Source organism: Lagopus leucura, unplaced genomic scaffold (assembly GCF_019238085.1).
Source record: "Lagopus leucura isolate 7727_CA_CO unplaced genomic scaffold, USGS_WTPT01 Super-Scaffold_100040, whole genome shotgun sequence".
Lineage (NCBI taxonomy): Eukaryota > Metazoa > Chordata > Aves > Galliformes > Phasianidae > Lagopus > Lagopus leucura.
Window position 1 is genome coordinate 4,177,446 of NW_024962289.1, and position 22,575 is coordinate 4,200,020.

The 22,575-nt window shown below is 49.8% G+C and overlaps 1 protein-coding gene and 1 non-coding gene across 2 annotated transcripts in view; both read right to left on the reverse strand.

The window, feature by feature from the left end:
* Window positions 1–22,575, reverse strand: part of DNAH9 (dynein axonemal heavy chain 9) — a 190,824-nt gene that overhangs the window by 79,335 nt on the left and 88,914 nt on the right. Inside the window, exons 48-51 of the mRNA XM_042883918.1 lie at window positions 19,728–19,961; window positions 11,263–11,523; window positions 6,977–7,402; window positions 4,638–4,757 (exon numbers count right to left, since the gene is read on the reverse strand). Of these exons, the coding sequence (XP_042739852.1) occupies window positions 4,638–4,757; window positions 6,977–7,402; window positions 11,263–11,523; window positions 19,728–19,961 (1,041 nt within the window). The remainder of the gene's footprint in view (window positions 1–4,637; window positions 4,758–6,976; window positions 7,403–11,262; window positions 11,524–19,727; window positions 19,962–22,575) is intronic.
* On the reverse strand, window positions 9,864–9,935 carry TRNAM-CAU. The gene has a single exon. It is a non-coding gene; the product is annotated as a tRNA-Met (tRNA).

The window sequence follows — 22,575 nt, forward strand, 5'->3', positions numbered from 1 at the left end:
ACCAATTCCTAACGCTCAGTTCGCCTTGCTGCCTCCAGACATGTGCTAGACTGCTGCTTCTGAGAACTCTCCACAAGAGCTCTTATGTGAGTGACAACAGTGCAATTAAGACCTATCAGTGTAAATGCATGATTAGGGTTCATTTTCCCTGGATGCAATATTTTGCATTTGTCATCACCAAATCTCATCTGTCATGTTAGCACATCTTCACTTACAAACCTCACCATCAGCCTCCCCCTTTTCTGGTCCATAGGTCCCTAGACATTCCCTGGTCCCTTGGATCATCGTCCCTACATCACCTATAGTTCCTGAGATGCCAAACTAAAATCAGGGCACCTTAAAGGTGTGTCTTGTCTTCACTCATTGGTACATTTTTCAATCCAAAGCAACCACTGCCTGTGTAAACTTAGATTTCTTCTTCATACTACCTCAAATACATTTGTTTCAAGTCTAGGAGGATAATTCTTGTCCCGTCACATAGATGACACATTGTGGATGTCAAATGAAACACACATCAGCAAGAGCTGTCAGGATCTATTCCAAGATCAAAGCCAGAAATGAGAGAGAAGGTATGCATTGCCCAACAGTAACCTGGGATCCAAATTCCTCACATGCACTGCAAAACAGATCCATTTTTGACAGCTGCAGTAGCAAGCTGTGCTTTCTAACCAGGTCTTTAAAAACAGTTACTGGCATTGGCTCTGACACGACCTGCTCTCCTGCACTGGCAGCTGTGCTCAGCACTCCCTTGCTGACCTCTGCTCCCGCCGCTCCCCAGCAGGCAGCCACTGCTTGGAGGGACCCAGGGAGCCTCTGCAGAATGCACTGCCCTTGGGCCTCACACAACACCATGGAGGCTGTGAAGTCCTTCTAGCTTTTCTGTCTTGGTTGCATTGGGTGAAGAGATGGAGGGAGAGGCAGAAAGATCATTTACGAGCTTTATTTGCAGCATTAGGAGAGCATGACTCAAAGCTCTTTCCAAATCTTTGTATTTAGAGACACTCCAGCATCAGACTCTGAATGGGACAGATACCTGTTTCAATTCCCTTGTTTGCAGCTGCACTTGTTTCTAGACTGTGCACTCTTTGGAGCAGCAGCAGAGCCTCCACGTGGTTTGTGCACATATTCATCCCCTGGCAAAGCCATAATGCAAACAGACCCAACTCATCTTTCTTTGCTTTACAGAAGCCTAGGGTTCACACTGGCCTCCTTCAGACTCAGTCTCCTATCTGTTCTCAGCATTTGTGACTGTCATACTGAAATATTCACCCAGCACAGCAAACAGAACAGAACAGAACAGAACAGCAAACTCGCTGCCTTCTCCTGGGCATCATCTTCCTCTGCAGCAAAGACTGCACCGCTCACACGATGCTCCAGTTTCATATGATGCTAGAGGCAGGAACAGAGATTTGCTTCTGCCTGGCTCTGCTTTCCCTAAGGAGGAAAGGAAAAGTGATTTTCAACCTGATGCTGCGGGAGGGACAGGCACCCTGGCACAGGCTGGGAATGATGCCATTAGCAGACTATGGAGAAAATGAAGTTACTCAGCTCATCTCAGTTATACGTGCAGTTGGAAGAAGGTCTCCACACTCCCAAAAGCGGAGCAAAACCACTTTCCAAGTTCATTTCCCTGGCCATCACCTCTGCAGGCACAGGAGGATTTTGACAGATCGTGGTCCCTGCTACAGCAATGTACAGCATTTGAGTAGAAGTCCAAATTTAATCTAAATGAAAATGGCTTAGGAACATCAGCAGGGACTGGTATGGCTGAAAAATAATGATCACAATTAAAAGCAGAAAGCCTGAAGCCCAGCAGTGTCCTTTATCTGCCCCAAAATAGCAACACCCTCTTCTACCGTGATGCTCACACACACATGTGAAAGCATCCTCATTTCTCCTGTTAGTATTTTGTTTGCTTCTCTAGGATGATCTTCAAGGAAAGACACAGAACTCCATCACCAAAACACTTTCCTTTTGTAAGAGCCTGATGGAACCATAGGAAGGACCCACGTTCCCACCTGGGAAGCAGACGGGCTGCACAGTGCTTCTGTTTGTTCACACAGCACCAAAGGGAAACAGGGTTTACTTGCACACCACCTCTGAATTGCTGTAACAGCTTCAAGATTTCCAAGTCTGCAACCGTGCTTTTCACAAAGGTCTGGCAGCAAAAGGGCTCTTTCCAAAATCAGCCATCAGAGCACTTGGAGAGGAAAGCAGAGAGACTTTGAAGAGAAAGCAATTGAACTGTTACACAAAATGAATCGCCATCGTCAGCCGTGTACCCAAACGAAGGGGAGCCGTGTTGAGTCACTCACCAACAAAGGATGGAGTCCAGCACCAGCAGATCATTTGACCCAGCTCTGCTTATGTGCAGGTGCTGCCCGTGAGCCTGTGAGGAGTCCCAGCTAATTAGTGAGCTAATGAACGCGCTCAAATGCAAATGTATTCCTACAGCTGTTACTTGTCTGAGACTACACAGCCCACAACACAAACCCAGTGCTAGCAGACCAGGAACAGGCAGACATCAATACAAAAACCTCAACCTCAACCAAAGGAAGGTTTTCTAAACGTATGCCAATGTCTTGTCTTGATTTCAGGTCGGGACACACTCTTTTAGAGGAAATTGCTAAAGCATAAAACCATGGAACCACACATCTCTCGAGTGACAATACATCTCGTTAAAGCAGTTGCTCATTTTGTTATTCAAGGACAACTTTGCAAACATAGCTAAGCCCTCAAAAAGAAGCACAGTTTTCCCTCACCGCCACACTGCAGTTGTACCTCAATGAAGATATCATGCTTTAAGCCACAAATTCACATGCTAAGCATGGATGCACCCGTAAGAAATCAGGCTGTTTGTTACAGTGCTACTAATGGAGGTGCAATTAAGCCACATTCAGTGTAAAACATGCACACGTGCATATATATTTCTATGAAAAGAACTGAAACCACTATTTCTGTTTCTCTTCCTCAAAACACTTTCTTCTTGTACCTTGTATTTACTGACTCCGACATGACTCAGAGCCATGATCCATCTCTGCATCACATTAAACAGGATTTCGTTAGGCTGTGGAAAGACACAGGGAAATACTCATCCTGCAAAATCCCTCCAGAAATAGAAGCAGCTCTTTCGAACAAAAAAGCCACTTTCCTGTTTTAATTAAAGGTTTTGAAAGCATTCAGCGAGATTTAACCTGAAGAACATGAAAGCATAAAACTCCTTCTGTGGCTGCATGAAAGAGATCTCCATCAGCACAGGAAGGGACTTATCTGCTGTTTGCTTTGACCCCTCTATCTATGCACATCACAGCCCTGACTGCAAAGCAGTGCCTGTGCCACAGCAGCGCTGTGTGCCCGCTTCCCATGGAGGCACATGCAGATTAAAGAACAAAGCGTGTTTTGTTTGTTTGCTCTTTGTTTTTCACGTTTACCACTACCAAAGTGTGCAGGTGGGGGAGCTGTGCAGTTTTCTGAGAGCATTCAAGTGCCTGTGGAAACTCACCTGAAATCCAGGCTAAGGCAATTTGCTAAAGGTCACCTAAGAAGGTGTGAGAGCAGCAAGCAGAATCCAGCACAGTGCAATGCTTAAACCATTTGCCTCTATTCCTCTTTCTCACTGTAGTGGGATAGAGGACCATTCATATACAAAGCATTGACCAGCACAGCCACAGGCTGGTAGAACAAGCAGAGACATCTGCATCCAGCAGCACTTCTAGAAATACTTTTGTATTCTAAGCTGCCACTGGCCTCACCAGCAGCAGCCGCTCCTACAAGAGACTGAGAGCAACTTGCAGCCCTGAACACGTGCAGACCAGGCGGGATGCTCTCTTGAGGACATGGGCCCAGACTCTCTCAGGAGAGTGGTTTGAATGCAGCATCTCCTCTGCTCTGGGCAGGGAGCATCCTCTCCTTCAGTATCCTCACAAGGACTGGGCTGTCAGGACAGGGCCAAACATTTCATGGACCACAACCACCTCTGGCACTGCAGCTCCAGCCCCTCTGCCTGTGGGACCACCTCCTGAAGCCCCATCTCCATGCACCACACAGCCAGAACAGAACCTAAAATGCAAAGCATGAAGGAGCACAAAGCTGGGGCCCCAGCCAGCAGCAGAGTAGGAGCAGAAGCTGTTATCTTGTATCTTGAGGCAGTGACAAGGGCATCGCCCAGCACAGGACTGGAGGCTGCACACAGTGAAGATACAACAGCCGGTGATGCACCCTGATGGACTGATAACAGGGACATGCACTGCTTTTTCAGAGCTTTTCACCATTATCTTTTTGTCACTTCAAAACCTGCAAAGCTTCTCCTATATTGCCACTTTTCTTTTTACCATATATCTCTGTGCTGCACAGTTTTGGTCCCATTAATACTTGATCACGCAATTAAATCACAAAAAGGACACGAGAACAGCGAAGAGTGCACAGCAGCTCTTTAAGCATACGCACTGCCTACTCCAATCTATGAAAACAGCCAATGCAAATTCCTTTTCATTACTGAAAACTTGCTGCAGCGCAGGAAATGTGACGCATTCCATAAAGATTAGAGGCTGTGAAGCACTGCGCGCACGGCCGGCATCTCAGCAGCACCTGACGTCTCCCATTGATGCTGCTGCCAACTCCCATCTGCTGCCACTCACCAGCCAGTTTGCAAGAGTGATGGTACATGCTGTAGCTTCAGCTTCTTGCTGACACTTGAGTTTGTCAGAAGTGGCCTTCTCAAACTTGGCTGTCAGCTTTCCCAGGTTCTCGTTGAGGCGCTGCATAGGAAAAAAGGGGAAAAATAACAGCAACCTTAAGGAAAGTCCTACTGCAGCCTGCAGGCAGGGAGAACCACACTCCACCACACTGCACACAGCCTGGCTGGCACCTGGGATGAAGCACAGAGCACCGGTGAGTTCTGCAGCTTCAACAGCTGCTCCCCACTGCTTTGTCATCTGCACAGGGCAGAGACAACACAAAAAGGCATTCATCCACTGGCTCTGCCCTGGTGTCAATGTGCGCTGGGAAAGATAGGCCAATTGGTGCCGATGGCCAACACTAGAGGTGAGAAACAAGTAAGGCAGCTAAGAAAAGAGAATTCTGTGGTTCCCGATGCTGCAGCCACTTCAGTTCCAGACCAAGGCTCTGCTGGCCTCAAGCTGTTGCTCCAAACCCTCGGGGGCTCCTCTAAGAGCTGGAGGTGTGCTGGAGCCATCTCCAAGCTGCATCTGCTGCACGGCGTGTCCTGCACGCGTTACCTGGGACCAGCACGTGTTTGGGTGGGCTGCAAAGCACTTCAGGGCTGGAATGGGGCACAAGGAGCCCAAACCACCTGAAATACCCCCGTGCCACTAAAGAAGGGCCTTTGGCTTGGACAGCACTGCTTACACTTCAGTCTCAAACAAGTCAGCAGCTCCCAAAAGGACTGGGAGCCTCTGGCTTCTGATAAGAGAAGCAGAAGCAATAATTGATCTTATCTGCACCCAGTGCAAAATGCTTAAGGCTAACTGCCTGTAAATCACTTGAACACTCCTTGAGCTATGCACTAGAAACAAACTTGAAAATGAAAAAGGATTATTTGGGGGATATCTGTAGCTCTCCAGTATCTTGGAAAATACAGAGTGGTCTTTTCTCTGCCTTGGAATTAATAACACAAAAAGTTTATATCTCTGCATGCATATAAATGTATGTGCATTTATATATATATTCACATACACATAAAACCCTATTACAGATGCACGATCTGATAAAAGAACATCTAGGAGCCACAAGGAACCAATCACTCTGCAATGGCCCACCAGGCACAGCACAGTAACACCAACGTGTGCGCCAGCAGAGGACCACAAAACCCCAGAGAGAGCCATCCTGCACACCATAATACTGCCTCTTTAAAAAAAATGAAGTAGCAATAATAGCTAGCATTAAGGCTTTGGGAATAGACTGAATGATGGAACAAAAGTTCCGTAGCACCTTACTTCACAGCTGAGATGGGAAAAGGAGACCTCTAAAAACCCACCTCTGACTGGGTGCTGTACGTGTATCTGCAGCAGGAGGAGGCTGCTGAAGTGCTCTGCAGAATTTTTTTAAATACTTCTAATTAAAAGTGCAGCAAACACTTCAATAATAAGCAGCTCTAGGAGGCAGCAAGAGAGTTGGATACTTCTTATAATGAAGATGTGCTGGGGAAGAGGTGTGTATGACACTGTGCTGCCCAAGCTGACATAACTTATAGAAAGAAATTTGGCAGCCCTGCTGACAACGCACTTTGGTTTTGAAAGGGGATTCCTGCTGTCAGTACAAAGGCACAGCCAGGGAGGACCCACCCATCACCAAGAGGGATCCCAGATCCACAGCACTTTGGAAAGGCAAGTTCTACAGTGTGCCCCCATGCCTGCTTCCACACGTTGCTACAAGCAGGCACTGGCCAGGGATGTGGATAGCAAAACAGGTTTTTGGAGCAGCTGCTCTCTCTCGAACCCACTTACAATCACACAGTGATTTCACCTATTCAGTGATGGCTTTCTATTCTTAAGCTGAGGATGATGCAAAGACTGCTGGCTGGAACAAATGAGCAGACTCAGCTGGAAGAGTCTTCATCCTGCAGTGCATCTGCTGGCCAGAGCCAGCTGCCAGCCCTGCTCCCTGCCCCTGCACAGCACACCAGACCTCTCACTGCTCCGAGATAATGAGTTTTCTGAGGATGTGTAAGTAGAGGCAAATCACATCTTAGAAGTTAGATAGGAATAATAAGAATTAATAACTAGCCATCCTATTAAGGCACAAGCAGGAGTGGAGCCTGGGGATGAAATGCAAAAAGCAGCAATAAAAGAGAGATAAAAGCCCTACAACCTGCTCAACCCTCAGATCCACCCGTTTAAAAATACATGAGGGAGGAGAAGCAGCTTTCCCCAGAGCAGAGGATTGCTCCTCAAAGCAGTGATGGGTCCCAGGCACAGGCGAGCCCACGGCATGGCTTCCTGCGCTCTTCCATACTTACTGCAATTTTGGCCTTGATGCTGGCCAGCCTGTCCTGGGCAGCTGCCAGCTCAGCGTTGGCTCTGCTCAGGGCCTGCCTCTTGGGCTCCACGTCGCAGAACACCTCGTGGAAGCGCACGATATTCACCACCCACGAGCAGAGGCCGGCTGCCGCGTAGGACTTGGTGGTAACGAATTCAGGTTTGAACTCGGGATCCTCTAAATAAGGCTGGAGGGCTTTGAGGCAGTTCTCGTGGATGTTCTCCTTGTTGAACTTGATCAAGGAGTCCAGGAACCCATCCACCCTGGCCATGGTGGCTCTCGCTGCCTTCCAGCTCCTGTCCTTGGGAATCTTTCCTCCCGGGGCCATCAGCACCATCACGGCAGCAGTGACATTGCTGACGGCTGGAGGTGGCGACCCAAAGGATTTCAGTTCTGTCAGGTTCTTCTGAAAAGGGAAAACGAAGTCGTTAGAGAAAAACAAATGAGTTTTTTGTTTGTTTCACTGCTAATATACTCAGGCACCTGAGATACTGACCTGATAAATGGGCTTTGCTCCACCTGAAAGTTACTGCCTCTCAATAACCACTGTGCATGTTTATGGCATGTGCTCCATTCCCACACTCAGCTCCTGGCTTCCTACCCAGGACCAGCACAGCACACTCTCCCTCCCCACACACTCAACCCTTCCCTGAGCCCAGGGCTCTGCAGAAAGGGGCTTTGTGAACTCCTGGTAGAATGGGATAAGGCCAAGTGAAACCTTTCCAGATAACGACCTCTATATAGCAGTCTCCAGCCCCTCTAAGACTGCCTTGCAGGGCAGCTCATGCTCCCTTGATGCTCAGCTTCTCCCCATGCCAGAGACACTCACAAATTACGGTTTGCATGCAGCTGTGTCTCCATCACACAGCCCCAGTTCAGGCACTTCAACCAATGCTCTTTAGCAGAGCAGTCCCCGCATGAGAGAGCTGCTTGGCTCTCAGAAGGGACGGGCTGATTCCTGGAGGCATGCTTGACCTTCCCTGCTGCCAAGCCAGGCAGTTTCAGTGCATCCTTAACAGCAGGCAGGTCAAATCTTGACCTAAGCACAAAACCCTGCTAACACTTAAATCCTCTCTCTGTGCACACACAAATTAGCTTTTGCATGGAAAAAAACAGCACAGGTGAATTTGCTGTTCTCAGATCCCAGGCTGCAGCCGAAACAAGGACAAGGGCTAGAATCAATACCCGTTTAAGAAAAATCTGTGAATTTCTGTAGTTCCTGTTTAAACCAGCTCTTAATAACTTCTAATCTGCATTCTCTGATGTTCTGCTTCCACCAGTTTGTCTACTGAAGCAAGTTTGGTACCTCTGAGCATTTGTTTTCAGGAGAAAGGTGTCAGCTACAAAGCTGTCACCAAACGCGCTGTCTCTGCTTGCTGCTAGCTTTTGTTAATAATCAAGCTGACAGAGACAGACCCTTGGGAGCTGCGTGCACTTGTGGTATAAAACATCTCTAATTAACGTGCTTAGTGACATGGAGCTGACTGTGGGCACAGAGAACGCCACAAAAAGCTCTCCTCTATCCCAAATCCCTGCTTGGCTGGATACAAGCAGCGCTCTGGTGCTTGGGGTGGCAAGGATGGCTTTGACATCAGTCCTTGTTCAACCTCTGTCTCCCTGGTAATGGGATGCTGAGCCGGTACTGCTGCTTTTTTTTTTACCAAGAAGTGAGCACTTCCACAGCAGGACAACTCAGTACATTGCTCTGAATTCTTACTCCATGCATTCGCACACCTGCAGGATGGGAATTGGAGTGAGGATGCTTGCACCAAGCGCTGCCTGCCTCAGAAACACTGACCACTGTGGCATCCCTGGAAGTCTCTCGACCATCCTGGAGGATACTCCTTGCACACAACTTGGAGGAGAGTCACTGCTTTTGATACTGTCACTGTCTTTGGCTCATTGTCATCCCTGCAAACGTTGGGCAGCACTGGCTGAGCACCCTTCCAAGCTGCCCACCCATCTCTGCAGCACGGCTGCTGTCTCCTCGTGGAGAGCTGCACTGTGCCTAACAGAGACCCACGGAGGGGGAAGGCAGTCCTGAGGTGGGTATGCCATCATCACCCCAAAACAGGAGAGGGGGCTGCACAGACCGTGAAGTCCCGTGTCCTGTGTTCCAGGGCCTACAGGATATGGGTGCTGAGGAAGAGCCCAGGCATGCCCATGGCACAAGCAAACAGCACTACGAGAGGCAAAAGGGCTTTTTTCTTTCCTCTACAACCTGTTTTCCCATGTTTTCAAACACAGTATCATGTATGGATGTGCATTTCTGATTTTGCAGGTGCTCTCTCTGCTGGGCCTACAATAACCTCTACATGGCATTCATCATGGTCCATGTGATAAATATCTTAATTGCTATTTATATCCACATACACAAGTCACTTTCATAGCCCAGTGGGTAGAGCATGGGACTGTTAATCCCAGGGTCGTGGGTTTGAGCCCCATGTTGGGTTCCGGACTGTTGTGGTGGTTGCTCAGGACAGGAGAGGCAGCGTGGAAGCATGCAAGTCAGAACTTTTTATTTATGCATACAGATAGAGACACCTTAAATTGCCTCGCACTTTGCCTCAGTCACACTGCCACCAGACCCTGCAGGAGCTGTGACCACTAAACTGCAGGGATGTATGAGAGAGAGGCTGCAGCAGCTTCCGTTTGAACAAACCTGCAGTTGCTTTTGGCTTAGAGAGCTCTGCTAATGCTGCTTGCAGGTGTCTAGAAAAAAAACCAGCAAACCCAACACGAAACCTGAAGGATGCAGACACGGCCCCTGTATTCCAGCAGTGAAAGTCACAACATCCCCGCTGCAAAGCCACACAGAAGCAGAAAGGCTGGAGATGATCACCTGGTCCAACCATCACACAAAAGCTTAGCAGAGGATGGTTTCGATCCATCGACCTCTGGGTTATGGGCCCAGCACGCTTCCGCTGCGCCACTCTGCTCCACCTCTGGGGAGACATCATCGCTTTGGAAACCCATTCCTGGTGACTCATTTTGTTTTCCTCTAAAGCAGAGCTATGACTTGAGGCATGACTGAGCCATTCTGATCTGGCAAATAATTCTGAGTTTCTGGCTGCACCTGGTGCACAGCCATTTCTCTGCCTGCTGAGCAGCAGGAGCTTGCTGCTCCAGGTGCTGCTTTCACTGCAGCCAGGAGACCAACGGCAAGAGTGTGTTGCCGGGGTATACCTCAGTGCAGGGCTGCAAAATAGGAACTTCCAGACCACTCTAATTGTAAAAATCTTCTCAAAGTAAATCCTTCCTTAAATCAATCGCTTTGGAACATCTCTGACTGCAGGAGGCCATCTCCCGGTTACTGAATTCCCCAGTGGCTTCGCCCTTTGAAGTGGTCCTGTCTGCAGGAACGCATGGCCCCACCAAGAGTCGTTTCACCCAAAGACTGCTTGGTCACAGCTCTCTCTGGATAAACCCAGCAGAGACCCAGTGAGGCTTCAGCACCAGCCCTTTTTGTATCAAGCAGGAAGCCAAGCCGTGAGTGCACCTACAGGGCCATGCAGCCGTGCTCAGCAAGGCCTGAGAAACGCCTTAGGTGAACAGAGGGCAGGAGGAATCCTGTCCCACACCTGCAGTCAGGTGGAAAAGACCAGGCCAGCCCCTAAGTTCACACTGTTTTGTCCATACGACAGGGAGATATGAGCCCTCCCATCACAAGCTGCTTTCCAAAGTTGGGCCACGTGGGGACTCAGAGGATGCCCACATTCACCACCAGTGTGAACACCAACCTGTGGGGCTGGCCTGGCAGCTGCTTGTGCAAAGCCATCAGTCCCTGCTACACAGCTATGTGCTGGGGAAAAGGCTCCAAGCAGATGGACATCAAGTCTGCCTCAGTGGTGCTGTGAGTGGCACCCAGCTCCCACTGGGCTGATTGCGTGCTCGCGTAGTAACACCCAGAGCAAACACTGCTTTTGCTCTCTCTCTCAAAACTTTACAGATTCTGCAACGGTTATGAAGCCTGGCATATAGCCTCTTCTCTGGGACCTGATAGGGACAGCAGAACAATTTCCCTTCCTCATGGGTCAGGAAGATGAGCAGTGGAGTCAGCTAGTGGAGAAAAGCTGCATACAAGGAACCCACCCCCAGGTCCTCCTGCCCCTGTGTGGCCATGGCTGAAGGTCAACTGGAGCAGCCTCTGGATCAAGTATACACAACCCAGGAAGGAAGTGAAAGCAGGATCAACACAACACCCCAAAACCAGTGACAGACCCCTACCACAGAGATGCCAGCTTTCTATGGGAGTCCCAGCCTTACCTTGTTGAGGGTGTTCAGAGCAGCCTGGGCAGCTGCCAAGGCAGGCTCAGCTTTGGCCAAGTCTTCCTCACAGTCCTTCTGTCTCTGCTGGACCTCCTGGGTGATGAGTGCCACTTTCTGTTCCTCTTCATCTGCAGTTGCCTTCTCCCTGCTCACTTTCTCCGTCTCCACACCCACCACCTGAATCAGCTTATCGGCATCCTCATTCTTCTGCTTCAGTTCTGCTTCCTGGGCTGCCAGCTTGGCCTTTAGGTCATCCACCTGGGGGAAAGAAGTACATGTGGGTGCACAGCTGCTCAGCACCCTGCTTCCCCCACCCTGTCCCACTTGAGGGGGCCCAGCAATAGCTAACAGTATGGAGGGGCCATGTATAAAGCAAGCAATGCCCTGGGAGTTCAGAAAAGCACCACTGTTTGTCAGCAGGACACTGCAGTTCTGCTTCACTCCTGGTTTCTCATGTAGGGGATGGAGAACCCATGTGCATGGTGTACAGGCCACAGCAGGCTGCTAGCAGGAACCCTGTAGGGAAGGAATCAGAACCAGAAGGATTTACTGCTAAGGATGTTGTCCCAGCCCTGCTCACTGCCTCTGCTGGGGAACTGGCTAGAGGCAAATGTTGCTTTGAGGAGGATTCACTAGGAAGCAAGCAAAAGCCCTCATATTGGGCATATTCCTCTTCTTGGGATTATTTTTTCACAACACAGAAGCTTCACCAGATCACTGCAGCTGCTCTTATTATAAAGCCAAATTCACACAGCTTCCATCCACCTATCAATGCAACAGCCATTGTTAGATTGTATTCTGGTGGATGAAAACCTTGATATGAGCCAACAGAATGCACGTGCAAATCAGAAGGCCAACAGCACCCTGGGCTGCATCAGCAGAAAGCTGGCAGTGGGCAGGGAGGGGACTGTCCCCCTCTGATCTGCTCTCATGAGGCCCCATCTGGAGCACTGTGTTCAGACCTGGGGCCTCCAGCACAAGAAAGATGAGGAGCTGTTGGAGGGCATGCAGAGAAGGGTCACAAAGAATGCTCAGAGGGCTGGAGCACCTCCCTTATTAAGAAAGGCTGAGGGAGCTGAGGATGTTCAGCCTGGAGAAGGCTCTGGGAAGACCTGACTGCAGCGTTTCAGTACCTCGAGGAGCCTACAGGAAAAACTGGGGAGGGACTCTGTCAGTGAGTGTGGTGATAGGACAAGGGGTAACAGCTTTAAACTAGAAAAGAGAAGATTTAGGTTCAATGTTAGGAGGAAATCCTCTACCCAGAGCTGGTGAGACCCTGGCACTGCTGCCCAGAGAAGTGTGGGTGCTCTGAGGACCCACACACCAGCAGCAGCTGAGCCCTGCAGGGCAGGAGCCCTCCAAGCAATGGCTGCAGCACCTGCACAGCCGTGAGCTCCGGCCGGCTCTCACTCGAGGACAGAAGATTTCTTTCTAAAAGCTGTTTTGCTGACTTTACACAGCTTCTGTGCAGACTGCAGAGTCGTTTGCTGTCCTGCTGTTGAGCTCATAAAGGATTGTTAATAGCTCCTGGGGTACAGCATTGCCATGTAAAAACTCTCACCTCGAGGGAAGTCAGATGCTTGTTTTTGTTCACAATTCTGCTTTTATGCATGAAGAGAGAGCCCCATTTGGAACACACACAAACTGAAGCTATTGACGTTTGTCATCAGCTTCAAGTGGAGAATGGTTTCTTAGGAATCTCACTGCACTCCTGCACTGCACACTTCATTTTCCACCTCCTGCTGCCCAGGGCTACAGCACTGCTTTAACCAGCACAAAGATGCGCCCGTAAATCCCAGCAGCTCCAGACACATGGGAGCACGTAATCCCCTCAGTCAGCAACCAGAGAGCAACCTCTCGTGCAGCTCTGTGTCTTTTGAGATTGCAGGAAATTGAAGTGGGAGGCTTTGCTGATTGCAGATCGGCCTTGTGACCTGCCCCAAATCCGTGCTCACGTGCTGGATGCACACCCAGCCAGGAGCTCTATGGCTTTACATGACCACAACAAGGCAAACAAGGGATTATAACCCACTAGCTCTCCACAGCTCTACAAAAGGAGCAGATGTATACTCAGCCCTCAGCACTGACTGCGAGAACAGACAATGCCCTGACACAACCTGCTTTCAGCCAAGAACGTATTGTCAGGATTAAAGAAAAAGAAAATAATCAGGAAAATCAGTTAGAGCTCTTCTTGAAAGAATTCCTAACATCTCAATTCAGAGAAATATGTGCTACCAAGTCACCTGTCCAACTGGTTTGGGTCATGTGTTAAGCCCGAGCAGAAACAGTGCAGGTTGGGGTGCCGTGTGGATCCTGGCACTTTGCTGGACCCTCTGCCAGCAGAGCTCAGCATGCTGGGGGGTGGTGGTGGCTGGCAGCCTTCCTTACCTCCAGCAGGGCTTGGGAGCACACTAGAAAACCATCACATTTTCTCAATGACGATAAAGCTCAAATGCAGCTGAGTAAGGGCAATTTAACAGCGTTTGCCCAGCGGATAGAAAGAACAAGCAGCAATGCCTACATAACCAAACTTACTGTCTTTAGTGATTTCCTGGGAATGGTGTTAGGAATGCAAACTGATGACCTTACTCCTCCAGTTTCACCCTTTCAGCACGGCAAACAGTTTCTCTCAATACCATGCTTGGATCCAGAGCAATAACAGTCTGTCACATCCATTTCTCGGTCCTACACATCACAGAGATCACAGAATGTTTTCACAGAATCACAGAATTGTAGGGGTTGGAAGGGACCTCCAGAGATCATCGAGTCCAACCCCCTGCCAAAGCAGGTTCCCTACACCAGGTCGCACCAGTCGGCATCCAGGCAGGTCTTGAACATCTCCAGAGCAGGAGACTCCACCACCTCCCTGGGCAGCCTGTTCCAGTGCTCCGTCACCTCACTGTACAGAAGTTCCTTTGCACATTTGTGCAGAACTTCCTATGCTGCAGTTTCCAGCCGTTTCCCCTTGTCCTGTCTCCATTCACCACTGAAAAGAGTCCGGCCTCGCCATTCTGCCCCCCACACCTTAGATATTTATAGACCTGGATCAGGTCCCCTCTCAGTCTCCTTTTCTCAAGGCTGAACAGACCCAGTTCACTCAGCCTTTCTTCATAGGAGAGATGCTCCAGGCCCTTCACCATCTTCGTGGCCCTCCGCTGGACTCTTTCCAAGAGATCCCTGTCTTTTTTGTACTGGGGAGCCCAGAACTGGACGCAGTGCTCCAGATGAGGCCTTACCAGGGCAGAGCAGAGGGGGAGGATCACCTCCCTCGACCTGCTGGCCACGCTCTTTTTAATGCACCCCAGGATGCCATTGGCCCTCTTGGCCACAAGGGCACACTGCTGGCTCATGGCCAACCTGTTGTCCACCAGGACACCCAGGTCCCTCTCTGCAGAGCTCCCCTCCAGCAGCTCATCCCCCAACCTGTACTGGTGCATGCAATTATTCCTCCCCAGATGCAAGACTCTACACTTGCTTTTGTTAAACCTCATCCGGTTTTTTTCTGCCCAGCTCTCCAGCCTGTCCAGGTCTCACTGAATGGCAGCACGGCCTTCAGGCGTGTCAGCCAATCCTCCCAACTTCGTATCATCAGCAAACTTGCTGAGGGTGGCCATTATCCCCTCATCAAGGTCATTGATGAAGATGCTGAACAAGACCGGACCCAGCACAGACCCCTGAGGAACACCGCGGGTTACAGGCCTCCAACCGGACTCTGCACCACCAACAACGACCCTCTGTGCTCTGCCAGTCAGCCAGTTCTCAACCCACCTCACTGTCCACTCATCTATCCCACACTTCCTCAGCTTTGTTATAAGGACGTCGTGGGGGACAGTATCAAAAGCCTTGCTGAAATCAAGGTAGACTACATCCACTGCTCTCCCCCTATCCACCCAGCCAGAGACAACATCATAGAAGGCTACCAGGTTGGTCAAGCACGACCTCCCCCTGGTGAACCCCTGCTGACTGCTCCTGATAACCTCCTTTTCTTCCAGTTGTCTGGAGATGACATCCAGCACAGCTGTTCCATCACCTTTCCAGGGACAGAGGTGAGGCTGACAGGCCTATAATTACCTGGGTCTTCCTTCTTGCCCTTTTTGAAGACCAGAGTGACACTGGCTATGCTCCAGTCTTCAGGGACCTCCCCTGTTATCCAAGACCTCTCAAAGATGATGGAGAGAGGTTCGGCAATGACCTCCACCAGCTCCCTCAGCACACGTGGATGCATCCCATCAGGTCCCATGGATTTGTGAACATTGGTGTTGCCTAGGTGCTCTCGGACCACCTCTTCCCTGACTGCAGGGAGGTCTTCCATTCCCCAAATCCTCTCACTAACCTCCAGGGTCTTGGATTTCTGAGGGGGAGCTTTTTCACTGAAGACAGAAGCAAAGAAGGCATTCAGTATCTCCGCCTTCTCAGCATCCCCCGTTACCAGAACACCCCCCTCACTTAGCAGAGGAGCCACATTCTCTCTAGTCTTCCAGTTTTGAGTTGGAAGGGACCCTTAAAGGTCATCAAAAACTCCTGAGGAGACCCAGGTCTACTGGGAGACATCACACCACTGCCTTTGGGAAGGCACAGGGACAGCAGAACCCATAGACATGATCCCATGAATGGCAAGCAGAGCCATCCCCAACAGAGTGCTGCTAGAAATAAAAGCATGAAAGGTTCTCCTCTGTCTATAGATCTCATGTTAACAGAAGGCCCCACACTTCCTTCCTTTCATGCCAAGAAGGACCTTCCACTCTAAAAGTCTGTGCACATAGCTAGGCTTTGCTTTTTTGCTATTTTTTGCTATTGCATTTCCAAATCTAGAGGCAGACCACTACTAACATCTGTTATCCAGGGGTGTGCAGGAAGCCTTCCCAGCATAGCTCCCATCTGCCCTCCCACAGCCCAGGACTTCTCCAGCAGTCACGGTCTCCCTTCTTGCACTGGTAACCCCATACTCCGTCCAAAAAATACATAAGTATTGTTAACCGTTCAGATTGGCAGGGCCAACTGCAATCCTCCGAGCTGCTTTCTTAGTTGCATTTCCCTGGTCGTTCCTGGGTGAGCTCCACAGTGCTCCTGCTTGGGGCTACAAACAACAACCCAGAATGCAACAACATGATGCACAAAACAGCACGATGCAAACAGAGACGAGCACAGAAGATATCACTGACACCCTCAGTACCAGTTCCTTGGAACGGCTGTTTTAGATGGGAAGGATGAAGGCTGATGGAGATAAACCTCTTGTTTGTCTCCATACAGTAAGAGCCACTCTGGAGACTGAGGCCAGGAACCCCTATTCATCTCGTCTCTGTACAAAAGAAACAATGGACACTGAATGGAATGGGAAGGCCGAAAATCAGAAATCCACAGCCCAAATACAGAGCCCAGGAAGCACTAAAAGGCTTGGGGCAATGTGGACACAGGCACACACAGCAGGACTACAGAGAGCTGCTTAAAATAGAGAAGCAGCTTCACAAGTAAGGCAGGAAGAGATTGCCTCATGTATTGAATAAGAGCACAGTTCTGGGCATTCACCCCTCTTGAAAGGCACAAGCCCTCACAACTAATGGTGCAGCAATGTGAGGCGTGCTTTATAAGCAATAATCCAGAAGATTCATTGCCACCTCCAGGGAAGATGAGACAAACACCACTGTCTGCCAGTACTGGTGAAAGCAGAAGATTCTCTCTAAGTAACATGTAGCTGGTAAGAAGGAAAAAGCAAGATTTACATGAGGGTAACAGTACAGAGGGAGACAAAAGTGGCAAGAAAACCACAGCAGACAATGATCCCAAAGCAAAGAGAGAACACTATTAACCTCATTCCCATAGGCATCATTAATGTAATGACCACATCAAGGTGTGAACAGGTAGATCCAGCATGTGCTTCAGAACACTGACTGCCACCACTGGGCACAAAAGGTCAACATTCAGTCTCAAACTGGTAAGAAATGTGAAAAACATGCGAGCAGCTTCCCGAGTCCAGGACAGTTGCTGATAAGACATTAGTAACGTGAGATGGAAAGGGAAAAAATAAAGCAAATTGGAGATTCAAGGGTAATGTACTGTGACTCCAACAGGGAAGAAGTACTTGCTACCACCCAGACAGAAGAAGAATTATTGAAGAAAACCTGGAGGGCAGACTCCCAGGAGACTCATTTTATCTGATTGTCCCTGCCTTGCTTCAAGAACACAAAATACATCACAAAGGTCAGCAATTAAATGATAGAGCAAGCAAGACTTGAATCTAGAATCCAGATACGTAATATTAACCAAAGTCATCCTCAAAATTACTCAGCAATGGGCTCTGAGCAGAGCGTTGACCTCTTCATTGCAAACACCACTGAAAAACAAATGACTCATCTCGCAAATCTTCCCAACTCCATTATGTCCTAATAACTGGAAGCCAGCTTCTAATTTTCTGAGTACAGGGAATGACAACCACCATCCTCATGGCAGGCAAACAAAAGTATTTTCACAGAAGAAAAGTTGGTGGCCAAATGCCAAAAGAAAAGAAATGGAGACTAAAAGGAAGGAGAGAGGTTGCCCTGAAAATGGACTGGCTAAGTCAAAAAAGTGTAATAAGTACCTGCACAAGTGCTGGGGGGACACTGAACACTGTGTAGAAATACACAGAACTCCTCACTAGCTCCTCACCTGTGCCCATGTACCGGGAGACAAGAGCAGGAACAGGGGGAGCACAAGTCCTCAGTCCTAAGGCACAGCCAGCTCATACCCAGCTATCACAATGTTCCCTCCTTGCCTTGGACATTCAAAAGCACAGCATGCCGCTTCCAAGCACCACCAAGCTACAGACGGCACCTGAGCACCAAGCCCAGCCATTTCCATAAGTGAATGCTACACTTCAGACTTTCAAATCCATATTCAAGATTGGTACGATTCCAATAACACCAAGTATCTACACTCTGGTTCCAAATCAACAGCAGTTTTGACTGTTACGCACATCTGATAATTTAGGTGTTTAATTTTAGGCCCCAGTGCTAATTTTAGATACTAATTTGACCTATCTTGTCCTGACTGTTCTGCATCTTAATCAGCTTCACAAACAGGCTCTTCTCACCCCAGCCTTACTCCAAGCAGATGTGTTTTCCTTCACACTTTTTGCAACACCAAAACCTGCAAGACAGGATGCCTACAGGTGCTTGGCTTCCATGCCATCCTCAGTCCTCCCCCACTGCTCAGCTCCCATGTCAGTGAGCCTCTGCCAACACAACAGCCACATGGAGATAAGCCTGAAGCATACAAGAAGGTCCCCACATTTGACCACTACTGGGACTTGTTCCTCTATCTTAGTTGCTCTTGACAGAGGAATAGATCTAAATCATCTTGTCCACTGCTGCGGCATCAGCAAAACCAGCAGCACCCCATGTGTCATGGGAGTTACTTGTCACCAGAAGTAAGGCAGGTGTAAGGCCTGCTTTGCAGTGAGGGCAAATGCTTTCAGCTCCAACTGGCTTCACAAGATGCAGTGAGTGGTCTCCTCTAACAGCTGGTAAACCTCAGCTGCTTTCTAAAGAGGTGCTGAAACCTGCAAAGGGTCCAAGAAACATGTCTGCTCCATCCCCCCGCCCTCAAAGACCTGTCCTGTGCCATGCAGAAAGCAACTGCTTGAAGTCAGATGTAGACTATTGGAGTCGAGAGGCACTAATAAAACCCATATATCACCCTCCCACCAAGCACGTAACTTGTTGAGCATGACAGACATGATTTATGCCACCAGAGCACACAGGAAAGAGGCTGAGCCTGCTAGTCCTACACTCACAGCGATCTGCACGCTCCTCTGGAGCAGCTTCAGGAGACCCCATTTGCTTCGGTAGGAGCTAGTAAGTGAACATTTATAAGAGTTAATAGAATATGAAATGGAGAGAAAAACAGGCAGTTGGAGTCAGTGAAGAGAGGTTGTGAAACACTCAGAACAACATCCAGTCATTGCCACAGATGGATGCCAGTCATGCTTTTAGTGGGGGATTTCAGGACAGCTCATCTACATTTCAGACATGCACTGGTATTCCTAACAGACAACATAACACAAGGATAAACGAACACTGGCTTCATTTTTAAAGGATTCTTTGTTTAATTTAAAAAATAGGAATCTTGCTGAAGTTAGTATAGGTTTATTGGATGAAATTCCAAAACCAACTAATCTTCCTGCATTTTCTAAGTTATTTTGTCACTGCAGCTGGAATATAACCATGTAAAGAAGATGTACACACCCAGCTGGTTCTCTATCTTGTTTTAATTTCTCTGAGCTTTTATTTGGGATTAGCACCACCCAAGTAGCAGAGACCACACGCACGTTTCTTCCCTCCTCCCCTCCAGCACAGAACTTATGCCCCAGGAATCCAGTTCAAGTCAGTCAGGACTTAGCACAGATTTTCCATCCTGCACAGCTTCAGCCTGTAAAGCCCTCCTGTGAGCCAAACAACCAGCGTACGACCCCAGGCTTTCCTCACCTGGGCAGACGTACTGTTGAGCTTCTCCAGGCCGTTCTCCAGCCGCTCCATTTTTGCTGTTAAATCCTTTCTCTTTTTCATTAGCAAATTCTGATAGAGTTTGATCTGCTCGAGGAATGATTTAGGAGTGGTGTAGTTGTACCGCCGCTCGTTGCTCAGGTACAGCTGGGAAGTCTCATTGACACTTGTGTGCACGTAGGCCATGAATTTGCTTATCGACTCTTTCACTGAAGCCTGGAAGTGAGATGAGAAGGGAAAGAAAAAATAATCCAAACACCACACCAATATATCGTGCAGACCTGTGCCATATATAAAGGAATTTATCAACATTTTATTCTGCTGCAGCAAAATCCAGGACAGAATATCCAAGTTGATCCCTTTTCATTTTGTTATCTCTAAAATAACTTCATTTGCTCATGCACTTTATACCTCTTTTTATTTCTCTTTTTATCTTATACTTTATCTTATTCCAAGCAATTTTTCTAGCATTCAACTCCATCAAAATTACAGTCTCTTAAGTAGAAATTTGAGCTTTTCTTCAGTACAAATGGGAATGCGCACACACATAAAAAGAAATATTGTAGACTTTACCCTTCCCAACACCCATCCTGAAAAACTAAACAAACAGAACCACCTCTCCCTTGGCCCAGCAGCAGGTTATCACCACCAAGAACCTGACATCTTTCTGTCCTGACAATTACAGACAGTTATGCATGTGGAGAGAAAGATGTTTGTTCCCTTGAGTAACAAGAATCATACCATAGAACCACAGAACGGCCTGGGTTGCAAAGGACCACAGTGCTCATCCAGTTCCAACCCCCTGCTGTGTGCAGGTCGCCAACCAGCAGCCCAGGCTGCCCAGAGCCACATGCAGCCTGGCCTTGAATGCCTGCAGGGATGGGGCATCCACAGCCTCCTTGGGCAACCTGTTCCAGTGCCTCACCACCCTCTGGCTGAAAACTTCCTCCTCATATCCAACCTAAACCTCCCCTGTCTCACTTTAAAACCATTCCCATTGTCCCATCACCATCCACCCTCACAAACAGCCGTTCCCCCTCCTGTTCATACACTCCCTTCAAGCACTGGAAGGCCACCGTGAGGTCTCCCCACAGCCTTCTCTTCCCCAAGCTCAACAGGCCCAGTTCCCTCAGCCTTTCCTCACACAGAGCTGCTCCAGCCCTCTGCTCATCTCAGTGCCTCCTCTGGACCCGCTGCCAGAGCTCCACGTCCTTCCTGTGCTGGGGGCCCCAGGCCTGGACGCAGCGCTGCAGATGGGGCCTCACAGGAGCCGATGGAGGGGGACGATCACCTCCCTCTCCTGCTGGCCGCCCCTTTCTCAGGCAGCCCACAACACAGCTGGCCTTCCGGGCTGCAGGCGCTCACTGCTGCCTCATGGCCAGCTTCTCGCCCATCAGGGCCCCAAGTCCTTCTGCGCAGGGCTGCTCTCAAGCACATCTTCCCCCAGTCTGTATCAATACCTGGCATTGCCCCCACCCAATGGCAGCACCCTGCGCTTGCCCTTACTGAGCCCCTGACACCGGCTTCAGCACCCTGACACAGAGCCATGGATCACAGCCCTTGGCTGCCACCAAGACAACTCCCAGTCCATCCAACAGCCCGGCCTTCAAATCCACTCCTCTCCACGTTAGAGAGCAGGATGTGGCGAGGGACCATGTCCAAGGCCTTGCACAAGTCCACGCAATGACATGCGCTGCCCTTCCCCCGTCCACCAACGCCATCACTCCACCACAGAAGGCCGCCACATCGCTCAGCCACCATCTGCCCTTGGCGCAGCCACGCTGGCGGTCTCCAATCGCTCCTTTCTGCTGGATGTGCCTTAACACAGCTTCCAGGAAGATCTGCTCCATCATCTGCCCAGGCACAGAGCTGAGGCTCACCGCCCTCACCCTTTCTTAACCATGGCAGCAACGTTTCCCTTTCTCCAGTCACCGGGGACTTCACCGCACAGCCGCTACTGTTCAAATGCGATGGAGAGCGGCTCGGCAGCCACATCAGCCATCTCCCTCAGAGCCCCAGGATGGATATCATCCCGCCCCATGGATTTGTATGCATTCAGTTACACCAGGAGGACTCGGCCTTGTTCCACCCTTGCACTGGGACGGAATCCCACGCCACGGCTAACTCAAATCTCCCCTCCTTTACGTTAGAACCATTCCCCCTTTGTCCAGTCACCATCACCACACAAAAAGTTCGTTTCCCTCCTCTTTATAATCTCCTTTGAAACAACGGCAGGCTGCACTGAGCGGCCACAGCAAGCGGTGGTGACGGGGCAGGCACAGAGCAATGCCTGTGTCACCACGGGACCGTGTCACAGAGGCGCACTGTGACCTCAGCGGTCACGGAACCCCCCACTGCCACTCTCGAGCTACCTTGGCAGGTAAGGCAGCAGGCTCCCTCTGCTCCTGGCACGGCGGCCCTCCAGGGGATGCCAGTGCCCCAGATCTCACCCCAGCGCCCATCTGGGCATTTCTCCACAGAGAGAATTTCTCCACGGATGCCGACGGTGCTTCCGACACCCGACGCGATTATCCCTGGATCCCTTGTGCGTCCACTGGCCACTGCTGCAATGCAGACCAACAGCAGCGGAGCAGTGCCAGTGTCGACCCAGTCCCTCCCTGTCTCCAATGTCACCTACGTGGTGCCTCAGGCTTCTGTCTGGCCTGGGGCACCAGTTGTCCAGGGACAGGGAGCGCAGCTGCCACCTGGGGTGATGCCCCAAGTGGTTCAGCTGCCACCTGGGGTGATGCCCCAAGTGGTTCAGCTCCCACCTGGGGTGATGCCCCAAGTGGTGGGTCAGCTCCCACCTGGGGTGACAACCCAAGTGGTG